The sequence below is a fragment of the Lethenteron reissneri genome, chromosome 43 (assembly GCF_015708825.2).
Source record: "Lethenteron reissneri isolate LAM-NWPU_2019-01 chromosome 43, ASM1570882v1, whole genome shotgun sequence".
Classification (NCBI taxonomy): Eukaryota; Metazoa; Chordata; class Hyperoartia; order Petromyzontiformes; family Petromyzontidae; genus Lethenteron; species Lethenteron reissneri.
This window is the reverse complement of record NC_083821.1, coordinates 7,835,580-7,848,416: the sequence shown is the minus strand read 5'-3', so window position 1 is coordinate 7,848,416 and position 12,837 is coordinate 7,835,580. Positions and strand designations below refer to the sequence as shown.

The window sequence follows — 12,837 nt, the reverse complement described above, 5'->3', positions numbered from 1 at the left end:
CAATGTGTTTCTGTCGACTCACTGATATCTGTCCCAGTTTATTCCACGCAATTTTCTAATCGATGGACCTCTCAGTGACCAAGTCACAAGATTATTTTAAGGTTGTGTAACCTAATTACTCTGTGCAAAGGACATTCCAAAAAGCTGTCTTTGCAATAAAATAAATATCGTCAATGCCAATAAACTATTACAAGGAACAATTGAAACACGTTTTAAACAAATCCTGCAATTAAAATGTTTGACCTTTAAAATTGAAAGCCTTTTTCTGAATTCTAAAATGTAAACATTCCCACGTTAATACTGACTGATAGTTACCGACTGACTGCACAGTATTTTTTATGCTTTCCAAATAAATTTTGTGCATCAGCTCTCCCTGTCCATCTGTAACAAGGGGGGGGGGGGGGGGTGGGAAAGCACTCTAACTCTCATAGAGATGTTCCAATATGAACGCAACTCTAGTATAACGCTGGGTTACCATTACGGACTCACCCTAACGAAAACTGGTGAACTTCATCAAAGGGTTGCCCAAAACATTGGAGACACAAACCAGAGGGAAAAAAAAACTTCTTGCAAATACGCAAACACATTTTACCTCAACATTTATTTACCCGACGTTTCGACTGCAACACAAGCAATCATCATCAGGTGTGAAATCCACAGCAAGAATACTTTTTTCAAAAAAAGAATACTTTTTTCAAATTTTCTTGCTGTGGATTTCACAACTGATGATGATTGCTTGTGTTGCAGTCGAAACGTCGTGAGAATTTTTTTTGTTTTATATTGTATCATTTTATTATTTCCCTTCTACGTGACTTTACCGAAAGAACCAAGAATATGAATCCCTGCAGTCATGAAAGCTTTAAATCAAAATTTATTTACCCATCGTAAAAAAAGAAATCGCAGAACCTATTTTGCCCTCACAGCTACCCATCGGCTTCCCTGCTGCTAACGAAACACGTCCGAAGACAAAACGCTTGTTTGGAGAGCGTCGCGTGATCTGTGCGTCATACGCGTGATTCTCCCCCCCCCCGCCACCGCTATTACTGTTGTCTGCAGCGCAGCGGCAACAGGGATGAGCTCCCCGGCTGATGATTATTTGGATGCTCACCGCTCCGCAGCCTGCAAAGCGTCCGGGTTCGGCGAAGGCAGCACGAAGCACACGGAGGGCACGGTCGCGTCCTTCCTGCCGACGCTTGCCACGCGCCACCGCGTCGCGTCCGAGTTGTCCTTCAGCTCGTACTCCTGATCCTTCTTCACCGTCACCTGCAAGGGGTGCCGCGGTGGCGAGATGTTAACTACCTCGCCTGGTGTACAGGAGGTCGTGGGTTCAATCCCGACCCTGACGCCTGCTGTATATTTGCAGTTTGTGTGTCTCTCTCCCTATGGCCGCGTGGAATTTTCTCCGGGTCCTCCGATTTTACCCTCCATATTTAGAAAACATCACGCATTTTTTTTATTTGGCTGCTATAAATGTTCACGTGATAAGCCACTTCGTTGAGCTATCATTTGTGGCCAGCTTGCTTCCGGAAAAGAGCTCTATCGTTCAGTGGGCCTTTCCCAGTAAAATAAAAATAAATAGTTTAGTTTAGTTTTAGAATGGAGAGGAAAAGGCGTAGCCCTGCAATTCCTTGTTCACTCCACTGCTCGCACAAAGGGCCTCCACTGGAGGAAGCTCTAGAGACCCCTCCCCCCCCCCCCAGAGGGTACTTTGCCCGACTCTTCCACACTGGACGTCTTGGAAGACGAGGCGGAAGCACCCACACTTTTAACCCCACCACACGTCACCTGCCAATCGACTGTGCTGTGCCCATTTATATGTCTGGATGCACAAGGATGGGAGGAAGGGGTGGGGGGGTTAACCTTCCAACATTGTTTTGGGAGATCGAATCAAACCAATGACCTCTGGGATTGAAAGTCCAGTTTGCTAAACATGACACCACATCACAGCGTCCGAATGTAAATGATCATCAGATAAATCCCCAATCAGCACCACAGCTCACGCCTTGATTAAAGCAATCGTAAAAAAATATGAAATATTATGTTTCTAATCCGCAGTGCGGTCCTAAGTAACAAATACAACTTGCTATTATATTGCACCCAATGATGTAATGAAATGTTTTAAAATTGCAGATTGTTTTTAGCTTTGGGGACCCCAAAATTTAAACTTGGCCCCATAATCCGTGGAGTTATATTGCACATGTTGTTGTAAGCGATTAATTTCACCAGTCTTAAATATGTGGATCTGTCAAAGCAAAGGTGCAAAAAAAAATAGGTAACGTACAGAAATTGCCAAATATATTTGTTTAATCATTGGCATTTTTACCGAACTGCCGGATAAAGGATTCTCAGTGTAAACTTGCCCTCCAGGGTAAGTGTTACGCAGACCATCTCAGAGTAACTCACTCGCAAGGGTGGTGCCTCTGGAAAGGACTGGACAAGCACAATTGGCAAACATCCTCGCAGCAGCAGCTGCAGCTTTTGGCTAACCACCGAACGCTCTTCCTTCCGATATTAGGAAACCACCGGAGCTGTGCACTTTTAAATCTTGATTGCAAACTAATTTCTTTCGAACTGCTTTTTGTGTTTAGTTTGTTGTCCTTCCCTCGCACCTCCAATTAGCATGGGTGACTACGTACGGTACAAAAGAAGTTAAAACATACATACATCTCAGCTCCTGTTACGTTCTCACACTTCCACACTGCTTCGTCTGCATCTTCCCATTACAAACCCTCCAGCCTCTCCCCGTACCACTCTCCACTTCCCCAGAACAGTGTCGTCAACCCACGTGTGCTGACTGCTACAAAAGAAATTCAACATACATAGAGACACTCAAACTAAAGCAATATACGACGGCGGCGGCCTACCTCAGGCTGTGTGTAGTCTGTGATGGCCGTGACGGTGACAGGGTCCTTCAGGGTGTGGCCGGGCCTTCGTGGCTTTAGATTGAGCACCGACTGGGACCTTCCCACCAGCTCGTGCACCTTCCCCTTCAGAGGCACCAAGCGCTGCTCCGTCTGGCACAACAATGGCGCGACAAACGGCACAGTTATCGTCAACGTTGCAATCATCTCTCGACTTGGGAGTGCATTCTGGGGTTGTCGGTCGGTGGTTTGATCCTCTTGGCTGGTGCAAGGAGCTGAGGAAAGATCAACCTGGTCGATGTTACTAACAACTTTTGGTATTTATTCGTTTACTTAAATTTTATCGTTTGTTGATTTCTACACTTAAAAACCTTCATCGCAACTTCTTTCTTTGGGGTTTATTATTAAAGTCTAAAGTGGCGCAGAAAATATTTGGACATAAACACTAAACACAGAGATATTTATAAGCAACATTATTAAACTACAAAGCACCGTGAAAAAGGTTTGAACACAAACACCAAACACAGTAACAAAAATACGCAATATTATGACAGTGCGGGGGCAGCGTGGAAAAGATAAAATGTCTCCTCCCGCAGTGTTTCAGTCTCGAGTTGTCAGTGAACAGGTATGCTGCTCTGAGCAGTGGAACAAAAACAAGGGAAATACAGCAGTGACAGGCAACCCAGACCATAGTCGGTGGGCCATGTGAGCGGCCCTCCTTCACCTCAGTGGGCCGCAAGCTTGAGACATGGTGCTTGTGCACTAACCACGACCCCACGCATCAGCCTGGACACACTGAGACCAGCCCACCACGTGGGGCTCCACGGAACGCAGATTGCCCACCACTGGTGTAGTGTACTGTAGTGTATAGTATGTTTAGTGTAGTGTATAGTGTAGTGTGTCTTGTGTAGTGTGTCTAGCGGAGTGTCTAGTGTAGTTTACAGTGTAGTGTGTATAGTGTGGTGTATAATGTAGTGTACAGTGTAGTGTATAGTGTAGTGTGTCTAGTGTAGTGTGTCTAGCGGAGTGTCTAGTGTAGTTTACAGTGTAGTGTGTATAGTGTGGTGTATAATGTAGTGTACAGTGTAGTGTATAGTGTAGTGTGTCTTGTGTAGTGTGTCTAGCGGAGTGTCTAGTGTAGTTTACAGTGTAGTGTGTATAGTGTGGTGTATAATGTAGTGTACAGTGTAGTGTGTATAGTGTGGTGTATAGTGTAGTGGACAGTGTAGTGGGTATAGGGTAGTGTGTCTAGTGTATTGTGTCTAGCGTAGTGTCTAGTGTAATTTACAGTGTAGTGTGTATAGTGTGGTGTATAGTGTAGTGTACAGTGCAGTGTACAGTGTAGTTGTACAGTGCAGTGTACAGTGTAGTGGGCAGTGCAGTGCACGGTGTGGTGCACAGTGCTGTGTGCGGTATGCGGTGTGGTGTACAGTGTGGTGTGTAGTGTAGTATGTAGTGTAGAGTGTAGTGGACTTCAAGCTTGAGACGTGGTGCTTGTGCACTAACCACGACCCCATGCATCACCCCTAGACACACTGAGACCAGCCCACCACGTGGGGCTCCACGGAACGCAGATTGCCCACTACTGGAATACAGGATAATCCATTTATAGATGATGATAATAATTATAAAAAAATCTACTTTTACTGGGCATAGACTTCACTCACTGTCGTCGAAAAACAATAGCTCAGAGGTGCGAGAAACCACAGGCAAGCAGGAAGGGAGCCAGCCCCAAACAATTACCAAAGCTTAGCGATCCTCTACATATCAAGGTGTTATCGGCGAATTAATGAGTGTTTATATACCCCCACGTTGCCTGACAGCTGAATGAATATATTGTGAAAGTGATGGCTCCGTATCTTACAGGGGAGAGTGTATTGAGATTGGTGGGAGACATGTAGCAGCTTTAAAATAAATGCCTATCTCTAAGCGTAGTGAGGTATCTATAAGTGAATGACCCTGTATGCATATATATATACAGTGTTGTGGGGAATGATGGCGCATTGGTTAGCATACTGCACTACAAACCCTGAAACCCGAGTTCGATTCCCACTCACGAACAACAAAAGTGGCGAATATTTGAACTGGTCCTTGGCCTCCCATAGGTTGACTCAGCCTTAAATGAGTACATGGTGAATGTGTAATGATCAGCACTGGGGAATGAAAAGGCCGGGCATGGTGTTGGCCACCCACCCCTCGTGTGCCATACCAGCCTTAATAGGTGTTTCATAACAGCACTTGCCCCATTTACCTGTAGAAGGCTATACTGGGGATCTTTGTCATATATTGCGTGAGGCACAATAGATTCTATATATGAACCTTATGGCGGGACCCCGGGGTCCCATAAGCCCCTGGCTCTCGCATAAACGTTATATTATAATGTAAACAAAAACTTAGCTCTTTTTCACCAATGGGTTTGAAGGATGGTGGCAAGTGTTGTTTTGTTAAACTATGCCTTTAAAACTGAAAACTACTTACCTGCAATACCTCTATTTAAATACACTATCGAACAAATTAGTTACGCCCCTCTGTCAATCATCGTGTTTCTCAGTGTGGATTTGTGAACACACTTTGTAAACAGTACATAAAATAGTACGCATTTCCAATGCGCTGTTCATATTGTAACAAGCGTTTATACCAATGTTACTCTACAGAGTAGTGGGTCGCCGCTCCTCTTATCCGCATTGATACGAGCGGTATGTGGGGACTATGTCTTAACCGCAAAAAAAGCCTATCTGCACAGATCCATACGGACAAGAGAAGTATTATCAAACAGGAGGAATTAACGGTGCAATGCATCTCATCTGTTAAATATTTGCAGGTAATAGGATTGTCATCGAATGATCCTGGCTGCAGACATTGGTAGGTCACAACTAATAATGAAGATAAGAGAGCAGTTTCACTGTATTATGCAAACCGTTATAAAAAATTAAGGACTTAAGTCGTGTAGGCAGTTTGAGCAGCTTTGGATAAGACTTATGACCCTGCCCATACTCGAGCATGGAGTGCAGCATTCGCTTGTCCAGCTCTTCTGCGCTGACGTCCTCGCTGCTGCGCTTGGACACGACACGACAACAGAATGATCCGCGCCAGGTGGGTCGCGGCATTTATGTGCGCGGTGGGACGGAGTCGCCAAAAATAAATTAATAACGATTTTGACTTCTGTTTATTCTGGACCCTGGGGTCCCACCATAAGGTTCATATATATGTGTACGCACACAGAATATCCGCGTGTGTACGACAGGCGAGCTGGCGCATGCCAGGCAACCAGAGCTTTGGAGGTTGGTGCTGCTGGATCACGCTTTGCGCTTCCTCGCTACGACTCAACAAACTGCGGATCTTCCTATCGACTCCGTGGGGTTATCCATCGATGGATCGCGCTGCCGCACACGTAGCGAGCGAAATGAGGAAAGTGGCACCCACGTGCGTCTGCTGGAGCAGGCTCTCAAGGCGGGGCACGTCGGTGGAGGCATCGCACGCGTACGCCTGGTTCAGCGAATCCCGCACGGCGCTCAGTTCCTTGCCGGTGTCGTCCACGTCGCGGAAGAACTGCGGAGAAGAAGGAGAGGAGGAGGCAGCGCGGTGGTCAGGTGGCTCGGGCATGAAGCAATGCGGCCAGTGGCGAGGCATCTGATCGAGCCGCTGATGCCCTGCGCACCTCATCATACCCCTTCGCCAGATCCCGCAGCTGCTGCACCGTTGACACACGGTGACCTGTGTGTGTACGTACATATTTATGCGTTGAACTTATTTTGCACCGTATGTGGCCAACCGTGCTAATCGGAGTATGCGAGTCACAATTCGTAAACACGCTGCAATCCGTTAAGACCCGTCATCGTTCATCAACTTCGCGTCACAATCCAAGTGGAGTGACTCGATAAAAAAAAAAGAAATTGCTTGTCATATTGCGGTGCACTCTGTCACCTCTCGTGTCTTCAGAGATCAGGTGAACTACTTGGGGACAACATGCCACCAACTTGCCATGAACCGTTTAGTTTGTTGTCGTTCCCTCGCGTTGTTGGCTACGTACGGTGCAAAATAAGCGCGACATACATACATCTATGACTGTTTGAGTGTGGATAATAACAGCCATCTGGGCACTGAGTTGAACGGATGAATGCCTCCCAACAAGTTTGATGTTGTCCATCTGATGCGCTCATGTTTTACACTATGAATATGTGGTGAGGTCATGTCTTCAAATAATGACACATGCACACACACAACAGAAGGGTTATACACTCTTTCAAACATTTAGTTTGAACATATTTCTACCAATAAACAATCATAACCGTATTTCGAATTTGAAGAATGTTTATACCAATCATATTAAATAATATGCACTCTATCAAGTACTGTATTTGTATTGTGTGGGGTTGCCCACCTCTACCAAGACATCTAGGTAAGCATGAAAGGATAGGCCAAATACCCTCTACAGCAGCGTTCTTCATTGCAAGGCCCGTGGGCCACTGGGGGCCCCTTGGTGGCCTTTAGTGCAGCCCCTCTACAATACACATCACCGGGCTGTCAAACCCCAATGGTGTAAAATATCTGGCGGCCCCTCTGAAAATTAGTAAAGAACACTGCTCTAGAGGGGCTTTGTTTATGGTTACTACACCCACACTATTAATCTGGGTGGCCGTCGGATTCAAACCGTGGACCTCTGCAACAAGGGGGGGGGGGCGGGGGCAAACGCGCGACCACAAGGCCGCGTCGCCGCCCCCGTTCAATCCGAACGAGTGAACAGCGACTGAACAGTGACGCGTCCCAGCTCTGAACGCCCCGACGACAAACAGCAGAACAGAGTATAACAGTAGATTTGCCCCTTTTTGGCAATAAAACAGGAGGTGTTAAGATGTTACAACACCAAACAGAATCCTTTGTCAAGGAATCGTGTCCGCATTAACCACACGTACTTGTGGCGAACATGTAAACAAAAACGTGCTCTGATAATATACGGCATTGTCTTTGAAACTGATTGGTCCTCACCAGAGGCAGCTTTCCTTTGAGCCGAGTCTCAAAGTGTTTCGACGAGAGAACGGCAAAAGGCGAACAGCACCAAGACAATGCCACTCTTAGGGCATTCACAGCTCGGGGCGAGCAGCTACAATATGGGACCTTTCTTTCCAGTAACAAAATATTACAATATATTTCACCCTTTCTGGAAATAAAACAGTTGTTAAGATGTTAAAACACCAAAATCTAACAATAAAACCTCTTGTTATATTTTTTGATACTGGCAAGAAAGATCCCATGTTGTAGCAGAGCAGAGTGCCTGGGATCGCGGGGAGGTGGCGTTTGTAAGGCACCTGGAAATAAGCGGCGTTCTCTTGCAGGTGAGTTTCCCCGCAGGCGCCGAGCTGCGTCAGCCAGGCCCACTGGGCGCCGATTCCCTCGAGGGAAGCCTGCGGCGCGAGACAAGAGACACGTGGCGAGCATCGCGCGACGTTAATCGCGCACACAGTTACGGGATCGGCAGAGACTATCAACGTTGAGGCATTAAACCCCTGCCTTGTGACCTCTCTCCAGCTGAGTCATGGACAGGTCAAATGTATTTACACGTGTGGTGACTAACTCTGAGACGATGAGACTTGGAGGCATTTCTTTATTAACGAGCACCATGGGGGTTAAGACTCTTAATATTTAGTCCGTCTATTGTCGGCGCCGCTACTCAGTCAGGACAGTTGGTAGGTTGCCTGACTGGCGGCGCCCCGAGATGGTGAAGACGGAGACTACGACAAGAAGAATGGTGAAGACGACGAGAAGAACGGTGACGAAGACTTCAGCAGCACGATGGAGATTCCACTCAAACAACAGCCCCGAGGTCCCCTAAAGGGGCCCCTCTTGTACTGTCACGTGGCCACGCCCCGCCCCCGGCCACGCCCCCTTTCTAGAACCTACCAGCGGGTTCCTGGTGTGCCCCTTCTGTGACCTTTCTGCTAGATCCCCCTCTCGTGTCTATCCTGGCCTACTGACGTCAGGGCTGCCGTATGCCGCAGATCCCCTTTCCTGCCAGCAGCCAGCGCAATGCCACTACACACGTAACGAATGCATGCAGAATAAACGGGTTTGTAGATGACGGTTTTAAACCAGGGGTCAGCAATCGAAATGAGAGCCATTTTATTCCAAATTCGGTATGAACTCAATACTTCAAGACCCGCAGTGCCCGTGGTGAATAGGAGACGTTGATCCTCAATAAATCGCGTCATGAAGCGGTCCTGAACGAGCCGTATGCAGGGTGTCTACTCCTGGTTTTAACAAACAATAATACGAATTCGATTTGAAGGCAAGTTGTCTGCACTCTCTAATGGGTATCGATCAGTGCTTATCTTCATTCATGACCGTGGGACAAGGGGCGGTATTTCCACATTCATATGGCAGGGGCTCGTCTCTCCATAGATTCCAAATGTTTTGGGCGCTGGATGAATGAACGGGTTGCATCAACCTCACTGGGATTTGAACTCGCAACCCCTTGATTGCGAGCCACTCGCTCAACCGCTGAGCCACCTTGGATTTATATGGCGTCTTAAAGGCGTGTCGAGACGCTGTTTTGTGATTACCCGTATGTTCAATTTCATCCAACTCCACCGGAAAGAATATGAATGGTACAAATTGTGAGTCGCAATCAAAGAATCAGTCCCTCCTTTCATATTTCACAATGCCCTATGTGTGTTGCTTTGTTGGTAAACGTTTTGGTTTAGCCATATTTGTTTGTTGTAGTACAGAGTTAGACTGATAACTTTAATCTAAATTGTCTTGTGGTTGTTATTGTTTGACTTGCATCCCACTGGCATTTTTGCACACAGCGTTCATGTGCGGTGCTTTTTCTGGAAGACTTTGATGTTTTTTCCTGGGTTTTTTCTGTTTGCGCGTAGTCACTTTAAGATGTTTCTTGTTCACGTTTTTGTTTGTTGCGGTTGCACCCGAGTCAAGAGCCAAATGGCTCACATGGCTATACCAAATAAATGAAAACTGAAAAAAAATGTCTGTGTCTTGCATAACGTCTGCCTCATTTGAACCAAGTCTCACTTGCAGCGTCTCTCGGTGCCCACTGACCTTCGTCTCGTCTGTCTTGTTTCTTCCACCGTCCAACTCAACGCAAGTGAATCGTGAGCGTACGAAGTGGATTCAATCGACAGACGAGTGCACTGTTACCCGCCTGCTGTATAAGATGTGACTATGAAGAGGATGTAGTTAACATCTCGGCACTGTGGCGAAATGGTAACTACCTCGCCTGGTATACATAAGGTCGTGGGTTCGATCCCGACCCTGATGATTGTATTCTAGATTTGAAACGTTCGTGACTGCAAGGATTCATACTCTTAGGTTTTTTTGGTAAAGTCATGTAGGAATAAAATAATAATAATAAAATAATAAATGAAAATAACTCAATTGATTCACGACGTTTTGGAGGCAACACAAGTCTCCGTCTTAAGGTGGGACCGTCACAGTCAAATTTACTGTATCAAGTGAAGAAAAATCCAGGAGACAAGATCTTATATACTGGTTAAGGGGAGGGGGGAGGAGCTTATCTAAATGTGTCAGTCAGGGACTGGGATGGTGGTGGGGGGGGGATGATTGTATACTCAGAGTTTGCATGTTCTCTCCGTGGTCCTGTGGAATTTTTCAACGGGTCCTCTGGTTTTTTCCCCACCACATTTAGAAACGTGCGTTTAGAGGATTTGGCTGCTAGAAATTCCCACGTGATAAGCCACTTTGTCGAGCTATCATGTGTGGCCAGGGCCAGGTCGCTTCTAACAAGTATAACCCGTAAAAACAACGTTTTTCACTATAAATCCTTTATATGCGTGGCAGCGAACTTAATATAAAGGATTTAAAAATATATTCGGCTGTGGAGGACGCGGGGATCGATCCCGCGACCTTTGGCATGGGAAGCGAGGGCGCTACCAACTGCGCTACTCCACCACGGCCTGTGGAGGGGTTACGCTCTGGGCTCTTACACTGTGACGTTCAGCCAAAGCCAAGAATGAGTTATATTTGAATATATGTTAAATACATTTTTTTGCCTAAAAAGTGTAAAATGTTGGGAATTTTTTTTCACGAACAATAATTGTCTGGCACAACGAGTCTGTGTGGAAAATGTCAGCTCGATTGGATCACGGGAAGTGGGTTAAAAAACGACCGAAAGATTTGCACGGTCGTAAGCCAGCAAGCAAGCAAGCACGCAAGCATGCGAACTTAATATAAAGGATTTAAAAAGACCAATATCTCCCAGTGGGCCTTACCTGGATAAATAAAAAATATGGAATAGTTTTTTTTGTTTTACAGACTCAAAAAAGGTATTGCACTGGTACGCTACCTCAATAGTAGACTTGGCAGGGTGCTTATCTGACAACAGCTTTTCTCCCAGCTTCTTGATGTCCGCAAAAATGGGTTGCTTTTCGTTCAGCTTCTTCTGCGATGCCTGCAAAGGGAACACAATCGTTGTGCCAAGTTTATTTTCGGATGCGAAATTTATCATAACTATTTTTTTTTTAACACGGTTACCTTTCATCGACAGATCACAAAAGCGCCGTACAAGTGAACATTTCAACACTCCATCCATAGCAAGATTAGCCAAGGCAACCAAGGTATGAATATATAAATAAAAACACTGATTCTACTTGAAACGCAGTGAGGTTCCCACCCGCGCATGATTCGATGAATGGGTCGCGTGATTTAATAACCGATTTCAATCGCCGAATCCATGAACTGTCACATGCCCTAATGTGCACCTCCACAGCGTGACCAGAAATATTGCTTAAGAGCTGGGACGATTATTCTGTTCCACTGAGTAATCAAATTAACATGACTAGCTCCGCCCCCACTTCGTTTATGACCCTTGGGCTACACCCATTTTAAACCTTTAAAACAGTCTGCCTCAGCAGCTGTCCCACTCTTTTTTCTTCCTGATGACGACCGCTTGCGTTGCGATCAGACGTAGTTTTTTTGTTATTTTCTTTGAACTTATCGACGTGATTTTACCGAAAGACCCAAAGAATACGAATTCCTGCAGTCACGAAAGCTTTAAGTCAAGATCAAATTAATGTGTCGATTACTTGGGCCCACTTGCTATGGCGGCCTCCCCTACATTACTCCCCCCCTGCCAAAACAAGAAATGTATTTAATAGGCACATATGCCTACACACCCTACATACAATAGTCAGTAGTATTTGCACACATTGGGGGGGAAAAGGACATCAGTGGGGGCGACGGGCAAGGTGCAATGCATCAAGCAGCCCTCTCTGCAGGAGCTAGAATAAGGCGGCCAAAGGTCGTCGAATTTCTAAATCATTCAAAACGACCTGCGGTCTACCGTGGACCAAGCCCGACTAAGGTGTCTGGCCATCGTGTCAATAGGAGCATAACCTTGCGCGATCCACCCACTTTGAGGAAATCCTAGACCGATGGGCTGGCATGAAAGTAAGGCGCATGATAACTTAATTGTGAGTATTGTACCTTTCAATCTTGTTTTTATTAATATACTGTCACTGTGAGACCGTGTTCCTCGATACCCAATAAATGGTACAACGAAAATAATATGTTGTTAGAAGCTCCATATTTTTGCATACAGGTTAAAAACCATGCGTAAGCTACTTGAGAAAAAGCAAGTCGGGAGAAAGTAGGGGGGCCACAGTCGTATCTTGCATAGCCCTGTCGAAATAGGACGTTGCGCCGCTGTATATTCATGTTATCCGATTAGTAATAGGTTTTATCCCTTTCAACTGCTACAAAAACTGACACCTTTATACAAGGCATCATGTTTGCAATAACCACTACACAAGCAGTCAAAATGCAAACAAAAAGAAACAACTCTGATGATGATAATGATATGCACTGTCCGTGAAGTTGATTGGTCCACACCCGAGACAGCTTTTCTTAGAGCCGAGTTACCATTGGTGTTGGACCAGATGACGCCAAAAGGCGTACAACTCAAAGAAAGCGCACTATCAGAGTATTGAGAGCTCGGGGTAAGCAT

General features: G+C 45.9%; 1 protein-coding gene across 5 annotated transcripts in view; it reads right to left on the bottom strand.

Moving 5' to 3' along the window:
* Window positions 1-12,837, bottom strand: part of LOC133353248 (plectin-like) — a 229,135-nt gene that overhangs the window by 28,278 nt on the left and 188,020 nt on the right. For all 5 annotated transcript variants that reach the window (XM_061569339.1, XM_061569337.1, XM_061569338.1 and 2 more), the window contains 5 exons: window positions 11,179-11,283; window positions 8,168-8,263; window positions 6,285-6,410; window positions 2,865-3,014; window positions 1,109-1,263 (listed from right to left, as the gene is read on the bottom strand). In XM_061569339.1, the coding sequence (XP_061425323.1) occupies window positions 1,109-1,263; window positions 2,865-3,014; window positions 6,285-6,410; window positions 8,168-8,263; window positions 11,179-11,283 (632 nt within the window). The remainder of the gene's footprint in view (window positions 1-1,108; window positions 1,264-2,864; window positions 3,015-6,284; window positions 6,411-8,167; window positions 8,264-11,178; window positions 11,284-12,837) is intronic.